At 27.6% G+C, this 22,577-nt stretch overlaps 1 protein-coding gene across 1 annotated transcript in view; it reads left to right on the top strand.

Moving 5' to 3' along the window:
* The window catches only part of LOC107451859 (VWFA and cache domain-containing protein 1), a 69,500-nt gene that overhangs the window by 25,337 nt on the left and 21,586 nt on the right, over positions 1-22,577 (top strand). Inside the window, exons 8-16 of the mRNA XM_043053885.2 lie at positions 1,999-2,136; positions 2,922-3,022; positions 5,501-5,633; positions 7,978-8,127; positions 10,415-10,538; positions 15,545-15,647; positions 16,488-16,656; positions 18,672-18,814; positions 20,960-21,057. Of these exons, the coding sequence (XP_042909819.2) occupies positions 1,999-2,136; positions 2,922-3,022; positions 5,501-5,633; positions 7,978-8,127; positions 10,415-10,538; positions 15,545-15,647; positions 16,488-16,656; positions 18,672-18,814; positions 20,960-21,057 (1,159 nt within the window). The remainder of the gene's footprint in view (positions 1-1,998; positions 2,137-2,921; positions 3,023-5,500; positions 5,634-7,977; positions 8,128-10,414; positions 10,539-15,544; positions 15,648-16,487; positions 16,657-18,671; positions 18,815-20,959; positions 21,058-22,577) is intronic.

The following is a 22,577-nucleotide window of genomic DNA, read 5'->3' as shown; positions in this document are numbered from 1 at the left end:
TTTATTATCGGGCTTTCACTTTTTCGTTTTTTATTTTCATTTGACTTTTAAGATTTGATTTTCTCCAATATTAATTTTGAATACATTATTCTACAGACATAAATTGGAATAACAGACTCAAGGTTATTTTCATCTATGTTTTCTGGATCAATTAAAATTTCTGCTTCACCAGGCTGTAACTGATAAAGCTGTAGATCAGTTCAGAAAATGTTTTAAATACGGCCATCGTTTGTTAAAGCTTTATTCCTCTCATAAGCAATATTGCTAAGACATGAGGCAAATAAAATAAAAAAGGACACTTTTTTTAACTTACTCAGTAGCAAAAAATTTATCAAGGAAGGAAAATTGATCTCAAGAATCAGAAAAGACGGACTTATTAGTAGCAAGAATCTATTTAATACCATTGTTGTGAATATATTTTAAAAAAACCTAAGATGTTAATTTTTAACCGTATCATTGTCAAATAATGCACACAAAAAAGTGTGATAGTCCCCTGAAAGCCACCATCATCATATTTGGCTTGACAGTCCAAAATAAGCCAGTGCCTTCGTAACCTGCTCCATTACATTTTAGTTTTGATACTTGTGCACCAGTTTATTTCCTAGGTATCAAGGTAGTCAGTTTCCTCTAACTCCATCCATCTAAATCTACCTCTAAATATGAAAAAGTGCATATCTTGCACTACTTTTTACAGTATTCTATCACTATTATTCTATTATCACCCTCCTGCAAATTCATGTCTAAAGAAGTTGAACCTAAACTTGTACATGCATGTTTTTTCATTCACATCTCATTGCTTATCTTAAATAAGTTTCATAATACCAATAACAACATAACTCAAGGCATCACTTGAATTCTTAGAACTCTTGATATGCCAATGTTCTAAAAATAGAACATTTGGTTTTAATATTACATTTTGACTTTAAAACTTTGAATTGTATGCCTCTAGAGTTAGTAAGTATTGTAGTCGTATTATAAAAATTGGATTGTTGGTAACTTATATTACAAGCTAGAAAAAAATAATTATATCCAATTTCTAAAATTCATAAAAAAAAAATAAAAGAATAATTATGAAAGCAGAATGCAAAAAATGCTTCAGAATGTAAATTTTAAATAAATGAAAAATATTATTCTAACTTTGATTGCTTATTAAATTCATACTCAAAGTCCATGTTCTGTTTTTTTGATAATTGATATGTAAAAAAATAATCTTAGGCCTGTCTTCCAACTAAAGATTATGTGGAAAAAATTCAATAATAAATTTTAAATTTTTTTTTCAAACTTTTGTCAATAAATTTTGATAAAACTCTGAAATTATAATATCAATATTCCAAAATATAAGAATACTAATTTAAAGTGTCAAAATATTAAAGTTTTTGATCATTTAAGTTTTTTATTTATTTATTTTTTTGTAAAAATTTTTATTTTTAACCAAAATATGTTTAGATTAAATGTAGTTAGATTTATTTAAAAATTAAGATGTAAGCAATATTATATAAAATAAAATGAATTATAATAAATTTAGTTTTTTCATTAGAGTAATAAATAATTTTTTTTTTGTCAGAGGTGGGTGAAAAACCTAATATAATTAAACAAGGAAAGTGTGTAAAACTTCAGATGTTCTTCAATTTAAAAATATTTTATTTGTGCTTCTTTTATCTTTAAATTTTTATGAAAAATTGTTCTAATTACACTAAAAAATAATTAAGCTACTATCAATTGATAATTTAGTTTTGATTAATTAATTATAAAATTAAATATTAATTAGTTATTAAAAGTTCTATTTAGTGATTTTATTCAGTGATTTTATTTAGAGACTTAATAATCTTAAAGCATTGCAATGAATATGCATGCTACTATATAACATTTCTTGATTATGTTACCTATTTAAAGTTGAAATGATGCATTATAAACAACAAATTCGAATAAAATTTGTTTATACATTTTCAATTTTCTTCTGATGATAAACCATCGCATAATAAAATTTTGCATTTTCAGATGAAATATTGGTATCTTATATAAGCAGAGGTTTACTATCTTCACTCACTGATGCCAGGAAAGTTCTTGAAATTATTTCGAATGGAAACCAAATATCAAAGAGTCACATTGTTATCAACACTTACGCCCTCATTGATGGTAAGTAACTCATAAGTTTCTTTATTTAATTTTTACTTTGCTTCTTGGGTGAACAATACTTTTTTTGTTATTTTCTCAATATACCTTCCATTATTTTTAATTGTAGTAATTAATTTTCCTTTTAGTTCTAAATATAAGAAATTGAGTTCATTAAGACTTTCAGATGTCAATAAATAGAATTCGACTTTGATTTAGTAGAAAAATGTTACCTAAGCAATGTTAGGTATTACAATTAACTGTCATATAGCATCAGTCATATTTTCTTTGTAAGGTGATTTTTTTTTAGTCGCCTTTTCCATTTTAACTTAAGAATAAATCACCTTGCATGTTCATCAAAGTAGATCTCAGGTCTTCAAAGTTTAAGTGATATCTATTGTTTTTCTCAAATATCTCATATATGGGCATAGTATGTCTTATGCATTATTTTATAGAAATTTTAGGGATGACATTTTACAATCTTGAATGTTTTCTAACAGTTTTGTAAATTAGGTAAAAGTATCAAGAACAATATTTTTTATCATTATGATGTCACACTCAAAGGTGTTTTATTACTTTAGATATGTATAGATTAACACAGTTAATTTTTCTAAACTTCAGGATAATAGGAATGAGATTTGACATTGTTTCAAGTATCACCTCTGGGTAAAGAATAGACGATAAAATTAAAACAATCCATTTTTATGTTGTTTTTGTCTTTTCATTTTGCTAGAATAAATCTCATTTTATTGTTAATAAATTTCTGTGGTACAATAATTTTATACTAAATGCATTCTATATATTTTTAGATAATAGACCCGTGATGTACGAAAAGGATTTTCTTGAAGATGTTGCTGAGCAAAATTACAGAAAATACAACATAAGACATAAAGCCTTGCAGAAAATTCAGGTTTTGTGAAATTCCACTAAACATTTATTGTTCTTGAAAGCATTCAAACTGAAATATGGCCTCTCCCTCCTTAAAAAAAGAGAGAGAGAGGCCAGATTTTTGTGATAATTTTGATCTTTTAAGTAAATGTTTTAAAACCAATCAGTTATCGTAGCTTTATTTTAATGTTGGATGACATTTAAAAAGATTTTCAATGCTACAACCTTTCTTTGAAAGCTTTTTTTTTTTTAATTTTGAAGGCAAGATATTAGTTTAAATCAAATGTTCCACTTTTGGAATATAGGCTTTTAAAGAGTTTCAACTCATTTCAACATTGTTTTAAAAATACTTTTAGATTTCAAATGATTCATTGAATTAAGTTGTGTGCATTTAATTCAAATGGTATTATAATGTTTATCCAAGAGAAATTATGATGTTTGAATAGAAAAAAACGGGGGTCAAATGTGTTTAGATTGAACTTGGTTTGAAATGAGTTTGTAGGTGGCTGTTTACCGTGTGATACCGATAACATAACAGATAGTAATGCAAGATATGCACTTTCTCTTTTGTTTAAATTCTTACTATTGAAAAGAAATTATTTCAGATAAGGTGATTGCTTTCAGGAGGCTGTTATACTTTTTTACATTATTTGACAATAATGTTAAAATTTAACATCAAAGAAGTTTTTTAAAATGTTCCCCGCAATGTTATTGGAGAAATTCTTGCTATTGATAGTTCTTTCTTTTTGTGTGGATTATTTTACTTTTGAGATGTATTTATTGTTACTGAGTTAAAAATGTTTTTTTTTTTATCTGTCTTATTTACAAATTTTGCTTGCTCTTAGTACCATGTCTAAGAGGTAAACAACAATTTGAATGATCTAGATATTTGTCAGCTAAAGACTGATGAACCAGGAGTTTTAATTGATACAGGAAAGGAACAAATAAATAACCTAGAACCTGTTATTCCATTCTGTTTCTGTAGAATATTGTTTTTAAAATAATATTGGTGAAGATGAACTGGCAAATTAAAATCCTAGAATCAAGTGCAAATAAAAAGCAAAAAAATGATTATGACATTGATTAAGAATGTGAAATTTAACTTGCCAACAGAATTGATAAAATAGGAAGCAATTCTGTGAAAATGTCATAAGCTCATGAATTGTGCTCCTCTTAACATATTTAAAAAAAAATCCTGGACAATTTTTTGGATATCTCGCCAATATTTCATTATTTTATGCTTTAAAAACATCTAAACTATTATTGTATTTCCAAAATTGATATTTTACATTTTCGTGCACTTTTAAGTGGATACTATTTTGTTCCGACCAAAGAATGCAGCATTACGGGAGTGCAGTTAAATTAACCACTTTCAGTAAAAAAATCCCCTTCAAAATGCCAATGTTCCAGAAATAAAACATTGTTAATAAAAATGCACTTAAATGATTTTTTTTCACTCAATTTTTTATTGTCTTGAGATGCTGTCTAGTAGTACATTAATCAAATTTCAAGTTATTTGTTTTACTCTTTCTTAATTCAACATTTAAATTGTTAGTATAAACCTCTTAATATATATATATATATAATAAGTTTAACTTAATATATATATATATANAATACAAGAAAACACTAAGAAAGTTAAGAAAAACAACTTCTTCATTTTGAACTTATATATATATATATATATGTATATAATAAGTTTTTTTTTTAATTCAGTGCTTTAACATTTAAAATAAAATTGAATATTTCTTGTCATTATTATAGTCTTATAGCTATCAATAATTGTGCTTGCTTTATCTTCTCACACTGTTTTACAAATGTTTACTTGCTGCTCTAAATGAGATAATCTCCGAGTTAAATAATAAAATTTCAATTGGATTACCATTTTTAAAACTTTCATGGGACATGCAGTGTTACATATTGAATAGATTTCTTGCTGAGAATCCTCAAAATATTCTTCAAAATCAACTTTTTTTTTAATTTTCTTCAAAAATTATTTAATTAATTTTTTCATTTTTAAGATTTTTAAATTATTTCAGTTTTTTTTTAATTATACCTATATCTTTTTCACAATTGAAAGGCACATTCATTTCGGCTTTTCATTGGAGTGATCAATTAGAATATAAATGAATTATAAAAGAGTTTATTTCAATAAATGGATTGATTATTAAAATTCTTTTTTTAATAAAAGCATTATGAAAAGAAATTAAATAAGATGCAACTTATTAAGAAAATTAAAAATATGTTAGAACAGAAAGTGTTGCAGAATATTTGATATAGTGCAATCTATAAAATCAACTTTTAAAAGAATTTTTAGTAAGAAAAGAAAAAGGTTATTATTTCAAAAACTGGTTTAAATGAAAGACTATGAATATATAAAGCAAATATTTATTCATTGCCAATATATTGCCCTGTATGGTTTCAAATGCTAGTTAAATTATGTCAACTTACTTCTATATATGTGAATAAATAATTAAATTTATTTTCTCCATAATTTTAGAGAGGAGTAATGGTACCAGTCAATACCACAAAAGATATAAGTTTAACTATCGGAGATATTTTCAAAGATTTTCCCAGGCATATGTCTCCTCGTATCCTTTTCTCTCTCCCATATTATGACCCTATCAGTAAAGGTAAGAAAGCATATAAATTATTTTTTAAAATCTCATCAATTGTCATAAATATTTGCTTATTTTACTGTGTTAAAAATGAAGCTTACCTCTTGAATTACAGATTGCATAAGCCATTGGTGAAATCTTCCTTTTGAAATTGTTAAAAAAATTTTAAATTTACTATGAATCCATCTTTTTTAAGGAATTTACAAAGTAAGAAAGGAGATTGCCCCAGTATTTCTTTTTATGTTTTTATTTTCTTTTTTCTCGCCTCCCTTCAAAACGGAGGATTCTGTGTGTAAACAATATTAATCTAAATGTGCACGTGTTTAAGATAAAAAATTTCATTTCTAAAATGAAAATGTGATGTAGGTAATCTCTTACATGATAAATAGATAAATAAATAAAAATATCAGAATTCAATTTTATACACTTTTCTAGATAGACTTGATTAAATACTGAATGTAAGATTTTCCCCCTTTTGAGCATTACAGTGCTATTAATTTTATAATCTAAATATTGTCTAAATTTTTTTCCTTTTCCAAAAATCTTTTTTTATACAAATCTTTTACTAATTTTAATCTTAAAAAAAAAAAAGGATTTGAAAAAAAAAAAAAACTCCTTCATTAACATCGAATTTCATCGGGAAATATTTTTCAAATTTTAAGATAGGTGCTCTAGTTTTTGAGAAATATGAGCATACTTTTTCTTTACCCTTCNCTTTTCCGTCCTGCTATATAAGGGCTTTCACCCATGATCGTTTCTACCCACATTTGTTTCATTTTCATTTGTCAGTTTCGAAGTAGAAGATATTGCCTTAACAAGGTATTTGTCCATCTTACATTAATGCGCAAAAAATTTGAACTTCTTACATGGAGAAACATTATCTACGGTAAACACGTGGTTGCAGAGAAATGCGTTCTGAAAGAGGTTCCGTGGTTCCGAGGGATGGTGTTCTTAAAGGTTCTGAACAATACTGGTAAATAGGGAAGCTAGATAATGGGGCAGATGTTGAAAATAATGAAAGATCCAGGAAGAAAAGTGAAACGGATTTCATTCTAAATGGCGCAAAGAGAAATTTTTTTCAAAATGCAAGAAATTCGCAAATTTTGAAATTGGCTTATAGAATGCGCGAATTTCTCGCGGTAATAATCTTTTAATGCGAGAAAAGACAAAAACATGCGAGATTCTCGCATTCTCGCGCTGTAGTGAAAACACTGATATTAGTCTAAATGCGCACGTGTTTAAGATAAAAAATTTCATTTCTAAAAGGAAAATGTGGTGTAGCTAATCTCTTGCATGATAAATAAATAAAAATATCAGAATTTAATTTTATACACTTTTCTAGATAGACTTGACTAAATACTGAATGTAAGATTTTCTCCCTTTTGAGCATTACAGTGCTACTAATTTTGCAATCTAAATATTGTCTAACTTTTTTTCAAAAAATCTTTTTTTTATACAAATCTTTTACTATTTTTAATCTTGAAAAAAAAGGATTTGAAAAAAAAAAAACTCCTTCATTAACATCCAATTTAATCGGGAAATATTTTTCAAATTTTAAGATAGGTGCTCTAGTTTTTGAGAAATATGAGCATACTTTTTCTTTACCCTTCTTGAAAATCAGTTTTCAAAGGCTATATTTTAAAATTTTTAGTTGAGCTAATTTTTTTCTTACTGCTTATATATTTAAAATTTGAATGAGTAATTGCTTTATCAAAAAATATTTGGTTTATAATTATTTCTTACTAAAATTGCGCTATAAAAATAAAATAAAAAACTACCCCACACCTCCCTTTTAAAACTTGTGTAAATCTCTAATGCATTTGAAGAATAAGAAACCATAACCATAAAAAGAAGTTGTTTGTTGAAGAATTAAAAATTGTCAGAGAATGCAATAAATTAGTTAGTGTATTGATGGCTCTGATATTTAGGATGAACACTGGAATTGCATTCTATCTAAAAAGTGTGGTAAAAATATCCTAAAAAAGTAAAACTCCTTATCAGAAGGTAATTCTACTTTTTTGTATATGTTGTCCAGATCAATTAAAGCAGCAAAGCCAAATTCGCTGAAAGAAACAAAAGCCCTTTGTTGTTCAATTTACACGTTTGGTTACTTGATTCTGTTAACATTATATATAGAATTTTCATCAACAAAAATGATTATGAACTTTTGAACATTTTTACAATTATGTTAAAAATAGGATAGAAATTGAACAGAAAGAAAAAAATTATTTCCTAATCAATTTTCTAAGTGATCCTTTCTTTTATTTATTAATTTGTTATTTTTTCCCAGAATTAATTGAGTAATTATGCAAAATAATCATTTAGGCAATAACATTATATATCAATTTACTTTTTCTAGGTATGGTGATTAGTTTATCACAACAGATACTTCCTAATGGAATTATGAGAGGATTAACTGGTGTTGACATTTCTTTAAGTGATATTGCTGAAGAAATCTCTTATTTCCAAAATTCAGACACATTTTATGTGTTTCTTCTGGATGAATCTGGTGAGATTAACTTTTAGCTATCAATTGATAATTGCTAAATAAATCCTTTCCATCAATCAGTTGGGTTTATTTTTTATTTTTCATCATTTTAAGTTTTTTTTTTCCTCTTTTAGTTACAAAAGTTGTAAATTTTAAGATGTTTTAATATTGTATTTCCAAGCTTATTGGGATCAATTAATGAAAGGAACTGTGAAGGAAAATGTGGTTAGAAATTTCATTTTAATGTTAATAGGCTAAGGTAGTTACTGCTAATTGTAGCAAATTTTGAATCTATATTCAAAATGGTTTCAACAGTCTCAATATAATGCACTAAACCCTGAATAGCATGCTTTTTAGTGTTAACTTTTTATTTGTAAAAGTTCATAAAAACTTGAAATGCAATGCAAAATGTTTCTAGAAAATATTTAAATTTAATATTCAGTTACGTGTTGCCATTGGAAAAATTTTTTAACGTAAAAAAAAGGCATTTTTCTGTTTATATAAAAAATAATCCATCTGTTTATTGATGCATTTTTTAGCATTTTTCATTTTAAAAAAAATTGGGGCACTAATGGGCTATATATGGTAAAGTAAAGCATTCCTGCAACAGCCCCTTGTGGGCCAGCAGGTTCATGGAGGTTAAGGCTCCACAATTCTGTGGCCAACAGCATGATTATGGCAATGTGGTCAGCATTGCACATGCCATTCCAAAACAAGCTGATCTGATGCAGGTTGGGCTTCAAGCTGTCAGTAGGGATTGAACCCCAGCTCTTCACAATGACAGTTTAGCCTTAACCACTGGGTCATAGTGGCTCAAGTGGCCAAGGTAGTTTCACCTAATAAATCTGTTTCTATGTAATTCCTGTTTATTTATTGCATCTCTGGATAATCTATTGACCTAGACATATTTAAGGAGATCTAAAACTTATGGGAAGGTAAATTTTTGCTTTAACCTTCTGGCAGTTTTGGAAGTAAGACTCATTGAAGAAGATTTTTCCTAACAATATGGGAAAATAAATTTTGCAATGTATGTGTGTTTTACTCTTCAAATTGTGTTATCTGTTCTTAACTGTCAGAAGATTATACCTAAAGAAAAACTAAAAGGTCTTCCCTATTTTTCACACTTGGCTTTAGCTAACTCTATTTTTTATTTTCTATGTATATATTAAATAGGCTAGCTCAATTTTTTTTTATTTGACTATGTCTATATAGCTATTTTTAAATTAATTCATTGAACTAATTGAATTCATTTTGCTGAGAGCCATTTACTAATTTAGGTATATAATATGATTTTATGTTCCTTTTCTTCCTATTTCACGCATGTTTTTATCAAAAATAATATTTAAATTAATAATGAAAACAGAAATTTTTGACATTAAAGAAGTGTTAACCATTAAAAAAAATCCAGTTACTTTTCTGTATTATTTCTCTCATTATTATTTCAGTTTATTATTATTATTTATTATTATTATTTATTTATCTTTAAAATATTTAAGTATGAACTATTATAGGTTCCCCCCCCTTTATTTATTAAAGCATGGTACTTTTTACAGAAAATTAGGCAAAATAACTAATTAACCTGAGTTTTTTTAATTCAAGTACCTGGAATTTTTGCATTCTAAATAATCTTGATGATAATTAGTGTTTATTTGAAGTTTTTTAGTTTCTTTAAAAGCTCAAGATTTTTTTATTACTTCAGAAAGAATACATTTCTTGTTCTCACAACTTGAAATCTAGAGCATAGAAAATTATTGTAATTAATTTTTACATTGCTTTTTCAATTTGACTGTTATTGAAAAACAAATTATTTAAATTGCTAATTTTAATTTAAGTCCTTGCCATAATGATACGCATTGAATTTATTTTTTATTATATGAATATGATGAGTTTTTTTTTGCATTAAATGTAATTTATCTTTTTATTCAGTATGAATTTTGTTAAAATTTTGCTGCCTTAACTAAAAAATTTATGTAAATTGACCTGGTAAACCTGGAAAAATCTGGGAATCCTGATCCTGTATTTTTTTTTCTCTATAAGAGAAATACAGTTGGGTTCAACTCAGCCAAGCCGAGTAAAAATGCATGTAATATAATGTAAAAAAATTAAATTCTCTACATAATGAGTTTTTAAATAATGCAAAAATGTTTTTTGTGCTATAAACCTTTTTATAAAATATTGAAGTTCTCCATTGAATTATTTCTTTGCATGGTGAAACAGTATTGTTTTAAATCTTTAAGTTAAATTCTCTAATTGATTTAAAATGTGTCAGTGAAATATTTGATTTAATGCTTTTTCTCAATACCCTCAGGTGTTGCAATTGCACATCCATCATTTAGCCACCCAACCTATGCAAGTTGGCATCATATTCACACTTATATTTGGCACCTGGAAGACAAGAATGGATTCGAAATAAACTATAATGCTATTTTAAGGTAAATTACTGAATTTTGAAAATATTTTAAAAGTCATTAAAGTCACCTTTATTTTATTTTTTACAAATTACTTGCAGAGACTGTTAATTTGTTTTTAATAGTCATTGTGACCAGAAACAAGATCTTTGTGTTGATTTTTTCTATCACAATGGATTACAATTTGAATCTAGTTACAGAGCTCCATCTATCAAACTATTATTGGTTAGACAAAACCCCAACTGTATAAAGTTTATTAAAAAATAAGCAAAAAAAGTCTTAAATTATTTTAAAAAATTTTAATTTGAACCATGAAATTGATTTTCATTGTTTTATCAATAATAGCATTAAAATTAGACTTTATGTTAGACAGTTGCATGCATAGCTTTTGAGCAGCATTAAATCTTATTCTGAATTAGTTTTTGGTGCATGCATAATCTCAAAAGGAATTAAATGAGCTAATTTATGGTTTTCATAAAAATAAAGACAAAAAAGAGCTTTTATAAAGGTTGAAAATAGTTATCAGAAAAGCACATTTCTTTATTATTGAAACTGTTTTTAATCTAAAAGTTGGATGGAAAATACCACTGCAATTTTTTATAACTGCACATCTTCAGGCATGCCAATTGCTTCGCTTTCAGCAGAGTTTCCCCATTTTTAACATTTGAACACTGCACAGCTTTCATAATACTCTGCTTTTTCACATGCAAATCCATGCAAAAATCAAGATCTCATTCTTCCGTTTTGTGAAGTTACTGCATTTGCTTGGGTAACAGTAGGAATGCAATGCGTCATGTCTTTGGAGTAGATGCCTTAATTCTCAACACACTAGTCAGGGGTTCCCCCACTGGTCAGGGAATTTCATTTTTACTCCAAAAATCCGGGAAAGTTGCAATTTTTTTACAAAAACCTGGAATAATCCTATACCATACCTGGAAAATAACTAGTCTTAAAATTGTCAGTAACTGTAATCAATTATTGAGATTCGAGTTAAATAGTTCTAACATCCATTACAATTATTTGTTGTAAAAATTTCACATTTTTAGTCAAACTGAAATGTTCCCTTCCTCATTAAATGATATCTTTTTACATAAAAAATCTAATATTTCACATTACAAATAAAAGAATTAAAGTTTTCTGTTGAAAATATGGTCTCAATTTTCCTTGAAGTTTATACCTGGAAAAGTCAAGAGTTTTTTTTTTTTTTTTTTCTGAAATTGAGTGGGAACTCTGTAGTCAGAATGTAATTTGGGCATTGTGATCAGAGCAACTGAGGCTGAAAAAATGTAGCACTTGCAAAGTTTATTTCTATCAAACATTGTTCTCATCGCTGGCTGGTTAACTGTAAAGCGTATTTTGAAGTTTAAAAAACTACTTAATGCCATTTAAAAGAATCTATTTTCAAAGATGATTATATAAAAGAATTTCCTGTTCTAAAATGCTCAAAAACGTCTGAGAATTATGGATATTGTGTTATGCTTATTCTACTTTTGCAAAGGGTGAACCGTGTGATTGTAGATGTTGTGTGGATTGTGAAGAGCATAAAAAAATAAAAATACTGAGAAATGGGCTTTAAGCCAGAAAACTACTGCATTATTTTCTTCTTCATCAGATGATTTTTGAGTTATTCGGGCTAAGACATGGCCCGATTTGCTAATTTCGTTTTGGAACATAATGCTGTCTCTGATCATGTGCGACCTTTATCTAGGAAAATTATTTTTTTATGAGGATTTGGGTATAGTTGCTAAATATAGCTGAGCAAGAACGACTGCTGTTATTTATTGTTCAACAATAAATATTAACAATGAGCTAATGGCTATTTTTAAATTTTTTTCCGCTTGTTTCTGATGCCAGTGATTCTCATTCTCGAGTTAAGATATTCCTCTAATTGTAAGCATTATCGATGATGATAGAATAACTCCATGACTGTGAAGTTTGTCAAAGTGTGATAGTGATGGTACGAGACAAAATATGTTTCACCTGCTTAATGAGGAACTTGCAAAATGATATATTCCTTGAGCATTTTCATATGTAATGCTTAATCTATGGTTGGAAAGTATAAAGGACTTTTTATTAGAAGCACAATGTTTTTATTGAAAAGAATTCAAAAATGATTGCATGTCAATGCTTTTGTTATTTGTTACATTTAACTGCAAAAAGAAGGGAGCTACAAATGAATGTTGAATATTTTTTTATTGTTGTATTTTATTATTTAAAAAAAGAAAGCCTGCCAGAGCTTTTGTGAGCATGTGATACTAAAATATGTGACCACAAAATATCTGTGTTTGCTCAATGTTATTGAAAGATTTCTAGAACACTAGGACTGTCTTTCTGTTTTTTTTTAAGGGAAAATGGTTCAAATCTGATAAATGTGAAAGGATCTGAGAACAAAACTTTATCTTTTGTTCTTGCAAGCTGTTTTATTGCTTTTCTGTGAACATTTTTCTGCAAACTGAAGAACCATTGTCTTCGGAGAGATTTGGAAATGCTTTTAACTAAGTTAATTGCACGCTATATATTACCACTTTCGGTTGATGGAGCAAAAAGTATTCTCAATTTGGAATTTTGCAATGGAGAGGAAAAAAAACAAACAAAAAAGTTGAATGAAGCAAGACAAGGAAATTTCTTTAACTGAAGATGCTGTGTTTGCATTTTATCAAAGTTTCAGACATTTTATTCTCAATCATTCAAATACATCACAGAAAAATTTCCACTTGAAGATTATTGTATACTGAAGTTGCTGATATCAATATGATGCTTGAAGGTTATTTTGTTGATCTCTTTTATGAAGATTTTACTGACTTACAAAAAAGTGAACAAAGAATTGCACTCTATCAAGTCAATAACTTCAGTGTGGATATTGTAAAATGTAATAAACCTACTGAAGTTTAAACTATGATAGTGTCATGCTAATATATGTGTAACATATTTCCTAACATTAAAAACTAAATGATTAACTTATTTAAATCTTTTTAATACCACAATTGAGTGTAGAATTAAATCTATTTTTAGAGATTCCCTTTACATCTGCCTGCTTCGAAAACCGTTATATGGTTGCTTATGTTTTGAATTCATTAAAATTCGTTATTATTTCTCACACTTTCTCCACCAACACATTTGATTGCCTAAGAAAAAGAGCGATAAATTTTATCAATTAATAGCTGATACATGGATTCATTAACTTTCCTTGGCAAACTATACTAATGTATACCTGACATTCATATTTTTAATTGCTTGATGGACGTGGGGTTTAATACTGAAGCATGGTGCGTAGCGCTTTTAAAAAGTGCTTACTTTTGACTTTCGTTTTTTAAAAGCCCTTTAAGGTGCTTTTTTCATTGAGTGTTTTTAAAAAGTGCTTAATTTTTCCTTTTCGAAAATGATATTTTTTTTCTTTACCATGTCGATTTTCTCCACATATTAAGCAAAGACATGCTTTTCACATTGTTCAATTCAAAGTTTTCACAATTCATTCAATTTCAATATATTTGGGTGTCCCATTGGTCCATAGCACATGAAAGCGTCAATCATTTTACATGTTTGATGAAATCCTTGAAAGTCCTTATGTGCATCTACTAAGCAGGGAGGTTTGGCGAGATTCTTGCACCCTCATGTAAACTCTGTTGCATTTTGCGAGATATTCACAATTTCAGGCTTCATTTTCCACCGTCTGATGTCGAACCGGAAAACCTTTTCATCTTTTTATAATGGCTAATATAAACAAGAAAACAGTTCTTAGTCAGACACTGGTTATTTTATTATGATCGGGTAAAGTCTTTTAAAAATTATTTTGCATTTTATTAATGTATATAGTGCTTAAAAATATTTTTTGAGTGCTTAAAAAGTACTTAAAAGGTGCTTATTTTTTGTTGAAAGATTTGGCTACGCACCCTGAGATTCTTCCTGGCCATTTTTATTATTTATCTCATCTTCTTAAAAGCAATTAATGAAATTTTGATAAATAATTGCTCATCACTTTGGACAAGTTAATAATCGGACAAATCGATAATAATAAATTCCTAAAATGATTCAAACACTCACCAATTCTTTTTAAACTAGTAATAATTATCATCTTCAGTATTCTACTAATATTGCTTTCCTTCAACTACATCATACTACTTCAATCATCAAATTTTTATCATAAGTTTTTTATACCTTAAAAATTACTTTCCCCATAGATAGGGAAAGTCAAAGATCAGAAAGTTTGTTTTAAGTACAACACTCTGAAAATTGTTCTAATGAAGATATTTCTGATCCCACACAGCAATGTTTCTAGTGAAAAGCTATTTAGTCTTTTGCAGTAGAATTAACTTGAATTCTGGGCCAAAGTCGTGGCATTATAAATACAGATAATGTGTGATGCTCTTTTAATTTTTATTTATAAGAGCACATCTTTAAAATTCATATTTTAATTGCACTTTAATACAATATTTATGAAATATTGTATTAATAAATATTTCATATATCCATCAATTCCTTATTATTCCTTGTTATATAATGTATATTATAAAGAGTATTTAATGCTGCAAAATGGTTGATCATTGACTATGATAAAGTGGTCTTCTTCAGCTTACCTGAACATTGACATCCCTGCATCTTTTTCATAATTTATTCAATATATTGTAATTGGATAAATATTTATTGTTTCACAGTTGTTTTTGTTAAATAATTTCATAAAAGTTACTAAAATGTTCTAAAATAAAAAATAAAAATTTACTAAAATAAAAAATAAATATATCAACAGTTAGGTATAAATACAATTACAGGATTCCAAAATCATTACTGGTTTAAAAAAAATACCAATTTTTGGACCCTGTGACTCTTCAATGGACTACGGAGCATCCTTTGGGTACCACGGTTCTGTCACATTCAAAAGTAGAAGTCACAGTCATTTTTTGGAAATTATCTCTCTACGCTGAAAAACAATTAATTAAGTTGTATTATTTGCAGTAATAATTCTTGTATTTGTGCAAGTAAAAGCAAGAAGTTTTTAGGAAGCATTATATTAATCGCTTATTTCTTCTATTCAGAGAACCTAGTGGGAAACAAGTTGTGTCCTTCAATCCACCTAAAAAGGTTATGATAAAAGATGGTTCTTTGGTTGAGAAAGTTGCAATATTTAGCTGGAAAAAGGTAAGAGTGTTTCATTAATAAATTTGAATAAAATTATCTATATATTATATTTTAATAAAATTATCTCTAAACTAAGATTTGGTAAAATAATTATAGCTGTAAATATTAAAGGTGCTCATTAATATTATTCAAAACTTATTTTTATCACTAACTAAAATTGCTAAAAATCATTTCATAAAACCATGTTATTCTATTATATCTTATCTAAGAGTCAGGCACTAAAGATTTCAAACAATAAAGCAGATTTTTGTCTACATGCACTTGAAATTTGTGTAAACATCTTAAAGTTAATACTGTTTAACTAATGAGACAGTAACAATTTTATTTTTCAAAATGCTTAAGAATTTTAAACTATTTGGTTTTTCCAAAATGGCTGATGAATCCCTGAAAAGCTCTGGCAGCTGCCTAAAGACTCTCGGAAGCTCAGTTTCGTAACTAATTATCTTGTGTGTATTTATTTACAGAAATTCATTGCTTATAAATGTTCGTTTTTATTCATATCTACTAGTTAAAATTTTTCTTAACTCATATATAGTAAAGGTTTTAAATTTCAGAGTGGTTAGAAAAGTGTTTAGTGATTTGTCGTCTACTTCTGTAAGTAATTATCTGCTACTTCAACTAATAATACGTTTAAAAACATGTGTAAAAAATTGTCTGATATGCCTATTTAAGAGGAAAATAGTTGATAAAATATAAAAATCAGAATAATTTCTTCAAATACTAATTACCAGTGCTTACTTTAAAAGCACTATCTTTGTTTATCAGAACAAGGCTACGACCCCAGCTGTTAATTTGTTTACTTTTTTTTTTAAATTTGGTTAATGTGTTCTTTTTCTTTAGATTGAAAGATCACCTTATATTGTGGTTGTGGTATCCTTTGAACCAACTCCTCCTCAGAAGACTTTAAAAAATAACATCATTTCAGACTCTGTCAACTTTTCATATCATCGTATCGATATTCTTCCCACCTCCAACACATGTAGACATATGAAACAATTATCTTCTCTAGGTGAGCAATTAATCTTTTTAATGTTTGAATACACATTTAATGTTTTATACCCCCTCCGCCCCCCCCCCCAAAAAAAACAAATACTATTTTTATTTTTTCATATTAAAAAACAAGTGAATCTAAATAAATAATAGGTAATCTAAAAAATCTGTGGAAATTTCACTTGAATATAAAGCATGCTATTGTGTTTTTAAAGAAAAAAGAAGCAAATTATTGTAATAATGCACTAAAAATATCAAAACAAGGGAAAATAAACAAAAACCACTTTTTTGTGAGGCTATTTGAACATTTAAATACTGGAAGATTAAAACTAACTCATTAGTCTGTTGTTGGATGTTAGAAAAATTACACTACATTCTTCTTCAGTAAGCTTTAGTCAATTTAATATGTATTGGAGATTTTTAAAATGAAGAGGCATTGGGGCAAAAAAAATTTTTAAAAACTAAATATTCCAAGTTACTACCTATAAAATTTTTAGCTTCAATTAGAATGTTTCTTGCGAATGAAACTTTGTGACCCATTTTTCGATCAAGTTCAAGCAACCATTCAGTTATTAAATCTGGAGTCACCCATGCTGATCTATTTGCTTTCCTTTTTATTCCCAGCCTCAATAAATTTATTCCTTCAAAACACCTTTTTCTATAAAGTAAAGTCATTTACCTTACTTTACATTTTTCTTCTTCTAAGCATGTAGTTTTCTCCAAAAATGGTCAATAAAAAAAAAGACATCAGCATTAATATGTCTTCAGGTGCCTCAAATAAAGAAGGTAGTTTCTCCAACTCTTCTTCAACCGTGCCAGCATCCACAGAAGCAGACTCTGAGCTTATTGACTTCCATTTCTCACTAGTTATCAGCATTAAATCCTGTGCCTCCTTCAGGACTTCACTAGAATTCGGAATCTTACTTAAAGTAGTTTATTCCTAATTTCTCAACGGCTTCTGTAGCCTTTTCTTGTAACATAGGATCTGATACTTAATGTTTGTTCTTCTAACTTGAGGAAACCATTTTTAAAAACAAATCTGTAAATCCAGATTTTCAGAATATGTTCTAATTTGTTTCCATTTTCGCACGTTGCTTTCATTAGTTTTTCTCTAAAGTGTTCGACCCTATGTTTGAAGACAGTCTTTTGATGTTTGTAATACTCTAAAACTTCACTTGTTTCCTTCTGAGTTAAAGCATTGAAAGACATTGTTGAATGAAGAGAGATTTTCTCAAGAATAAGGATCTTTTGCTTTTTCTGTCTCAAATAATTTCAGATGAAGATGCAACGAAATGAAAATGTTTTTCCTAATTAAACAGATATTGAAGTTAGCCATATGATACTGAATAGACACTTGTATTCCTACATCCCAGTCAGTTCCATTCAATAGTTTTACTCCCCCTTAACATCTCCTCATTGCTTAATAATAAACCTGGCAATGCCTCCTTGATACATAGACATTACCTACCTGTAAGACGCTTATTGAGTTGTTGCATTCACAATTAAACTCAGTCTAAATGTTATATGAATATCTTGTTTTAGTGGATTTCCATTCTTTTTTTAATCCAGTTGCATTGATCAAACTAATTAAATTGAATCATTGAAAGGAAATTTCAGTGGGGTATCGAGATAATTTAATGTGTCATTTCAACTTGCAGGATTTCATAATTTAACTATGGGGTCTAACTGTCATCCCAATGGAAAGTCTAAAAGATGCTACTGTTCAAAATATTTGACATGCACAGCACCATTTTTTCTTTCTTGATAAAGGTGACAGGGGAATAATTAGTTGTTTAGTTCTGAATAATTTTTTTTTTTTTTTTGAATTGAAAGTAATTTTTTTTTTTTTTTTAAATTTAAAAAAAGTGGTATCCAGTTTAAAGAGTTTAAAAGTAATGTTTGAGGGCATGTTATAAGAGTGGCACATAATTGTTTTTCTAAAGGAGATTCACTAGGAATTAAAAGAAATTTTTTTTATGAGGTTAACCGATGTTTTGCATTTGCCAATCTGATCATTCATTGTGTTAAATTTAGGTACTATGGGAGCTTTCCTATCTGCATCATGCTTTGTCTCACCCTATAACTATTTGACTGAAGATGAAAGCTTGCTAAAAATATTTAGCTATATGGCATATTTCAAAGATCCTGATCGTAACCTGCCAAATCCTGGATTTAAGGTAATATTTTATGTTTGAAAGAAATAAAATTGTTTTTGATTTTTAAATATGAAAAGCTCTTTTGAAATCTATTACCTGTAGTGTTTCAAATAAATTTAATTTTCAAAGTCAGACTTCACTTGTTTGTCTAAGCATGCAATGATTTCATATGCATAGTTATATAAAGAACTATTATATGCAGTCCTGCTAATAAAAAATAGCTTTTCTTATGTTAATAGATGTTATTAATACTGATGTGTATTTAAGTAGACATTCTTCTATTGTTTGAATATGATTTTGTTTTATTATGCTAATTAACAAAACTGTTTATTTTATAAAGATAAAAAATGCTTAGCGTTTCTTACATGTATAGTTTTAAATAGAATTTTCAAAGTTATATTTTTAAACGATTCTATCTAAAACTTACATTTGTAGATGTTCCAACACACTGCTACAGAAAAACTCTATGGGTTTATATATAATAGAAAAATATAAATGTAGGTATGTAAAGTCCATCAGCATGCATATAGACCTTCCATATCATATTTGAGTTTATCTGAAAACTTTTAGAAAGGAATTGTTTGTAAAATCTATTATTTCATACATTTAAAAGGAAGATAATTACTTTGCTTGCAGATTGATAGACTCAATGACTCATCATAAATACATAAAAATGGTAGACTCTTGTAAGTNATCTATTACCTGTAGTGTTTCATATAAATTTAATTTTCAAAGTCGGACTTCACTTGTTTGGTCTAAGCATGCAATGATTTCATATGCATAGTTATAGTTTTATAAAGAACTATTACATGCTAAACAGTCCTGCTAATAAAAAATAGTTTTTCTTATGTTAATAGATGTTAGTATTTTAATTAACGAAATTGTTTATTTTATGAAGTTAAAAAATGCTTAGGGTTTCTTACATGTTTAGTTTTAAATAGAATTTTCAAAGTTATATTTTTGAACGATTCTATCTAAAACTTACATTTGTAGATGTTCCAGCACACTTCTTCAGAAAAACTCTATGGGTTTATATATAATAGAAAAATATAAATGTAGGTATGTGAAGTCCATCAGCATGCATATAGACCTTCCATATCAGATTTGAGTTTATCTGAAAACTTTTAGAAAGGAATTGTTTGTAAGATCTATTATTTCATACATTTAAAAGGAAGATAATTACTTTGCTTGCAGATTGATAGACTCAATGACTCATCATAAATACATGAAAATGGTAGACTCTCGTAAATATCTTTTCATGTATCCTGAACTGAGGATATCAATTTTAAAAAGTGTTTTTTGGGCTAAATTGGATGTTATTTTTTGAGGGAGAGAAGGCGCAAACACGTCTTAAAGACTTGAAGATCATGAAATAATTTTGTTACTAAATTTGTAACAGAGTAACTTTAAATTTATTTTCAAAAGCTAACCAATAAATAAAATCAATATACAGCGTCTTATAATTTTTATTAAATAAGAACTAGCTGAGAAATATTCTGACTTTAGTAAATTAATTCGATTTTATTTAAACTCTGTTATATAGATAATCTGAAATATATTTTGTTGGTTAGACAACCCTACTCACTTATGAAATTGATATCATATCTATAAAATGATAAATAATTTAACCCTTGAAATTGCAAAGAGAAAAAGGAAAGGAAAAACAAGCATTTATTAAATAATTATCAAATTTTGTATAAATGCCTACATAGGGAAATAAACGTTATAATCTACATACAAAATTTTCATTGCGCCTTGGACCTAATTGTACTGCTGGAACGTTTAAATTGTTCTAAGTTGCATGTCACAAACTTAGGCTCTTTGGGCTGTAAATTAGCAAAACGTGGAATAATTTTTTTGGTTAAATTTTGTATCTATGATGATTATTTTGCATAATCGGTATGTTATTTATAAAATAGGGATAATTTATAAACATAATTCCTGTTTTGAAATTCACTTCGCTTTTTTAAATTTATATCCTTAAAAAATATTTATGGAATGGAATTACTCTCTTTTTTTTCACTTTCTTTTCAATAACATTAAGCAGGCTTTAATTAAGCCCAGCTGTTAATTAAGTTATTTATTTAAAAGCATTTTTGAAATGTAATCAAGTAATTTGAATCAATGCACTGAATGTATTTAAACTGTTTTTCTTTTTTTTTTCAGCCTGGTATAAGAAGTGAAATTCTTGCTTTAACTCAGATTACACCGGCCTGGCAAGATGCTTTACATCATGATGAGTTTTCAGATTATATTGTGCGAAGGTAATTTTGTTTTGTTTTGCATGGTTCAATCTATAATCTAATTGTACTATTTATAGATTTTTAAGTAGTGTTAATGTTGCTAAAGCAGTTATTAAATATAAAAAAATAATGATAATAATATTTGAAATTTAAATATTTGACGAAATTTTTTTAAAAAAAACTGTCATGGTTCTGCATGGTAGCTCATGTAGCAGGTTCAAAGCTCTTAGTTTCATCTACTGCAAAATCAACTCAAGTGTTATTAGTAGAGCCCGGATTTTGATGACCTAAAAAATCTCAACTAATGCCCTTAAAAAGGGCAAAAAATGCCCTTAAAAATGCAAAAATTGCGCAAAAAATGCCTTAAATAAAGTAAAAATATTGAATTAAAAAAATGTTTTGCTCTTTAAAATTATTATGAGTCATTTAAAAAATATAAAGCAATGCAATACTTGTTCTACGTTCATTAAAGTTTGAAAAATATGTTTTATATCCTAAAATAACAAAAAAAGGAAAATATATTGACACCAAAATATTTTTATTTTGTATAGAAACTTTAATGGATATAACAACTTCCATCTCATAATATTACTAAATATCAGAATTACATTGGATTATTAAATGTTTTTTGATAATTTGAAATGTAAACGAGCGTCTCTTGTCTGAAAGTAAATTTTCATTCCTGCAGAAGCTTCTTTCAACGTCTACTGATGTTATAGGTGCGTACTTGAAAAAGACGGTCTCACTTACTGACAATTCTTCTTCAATTTGAAAAGATTTTGCTTCACCTGTTAATATCCTATAGATTTTCTTCATTGTTTGGAAGCCAGTGTAATAATGAAAATTGATAAAAAATAATAAAAATTGGAAAAATTAACAAAAAACTTTAAAAAATGCATTAAAATGCAAAATACGCCCAAAAATGTAAAGAAAAATGCCTTATAAATCTAAAAAAAATGCTCTAAAAGACAAAAAATGTCCAAAAATGCAAAAAAATGCAAATGTCATCAAAATCCGGGCCTTAGTTATTAGTAATTCTGTGACTACTAAATGTATACAGCTTTAAAAAAATGAACTGTAAAATTTTTCAGAAGGCCCGTATGAGCAGTTCGCAAAAAATATAAAGAAAACATGCTAAATGACTTGTGATCAAAAGAATGGATTTTTACATACTTGATCTCAATCTAAATGATTTAAGGAATTGGCCCTAAATATGCTAATTAGTTCAGACAACTAAATAACTAATTAGTTCAGGCGATATTTTAAGTTACGTAATTGGATACAAAATCGCACTTCTACTTTCTCTGAATAAGCATATCTTCCCTTCGACCAATTATGATTCCTGACCTCGAAAATTTAGGGAATAGCTGCTATCTGAGAAATATAGTCCCAACAGTTTTGTCAGGAATGTGGTCGAAAGTTGGGACCCCTTAATGTTAATTTTACTCTTTGCTTATTTCACTAATATATCAAGAACTTTTTAAGTGAATTGAAAAATTTCTGTTCAAAATTAAATTTTGAAATTGGTTTGTCCAAAGATA

This window comes from Parasteatoda tepidariorum, chromosome 7 (assembly GCF_043381705.1).
Source record: "Parasteatoda tepidariorum isolate YZ-2023 chromosome 7, CAS_Ptep_4.0, whole genome shotgun sequence".
Lineage (NCBI taxonomy): Eukaryota > Metazoa > Arthropoda > Arachnida > Araneae > Theridiidae > Parasteatoda > Parasteatoda tepidariorum.
The sequence above is the reverse complement of the archived record's forward strand: the minus strand, read 5'-3'. Positions and strand labels throughout refer to the sequence as shown.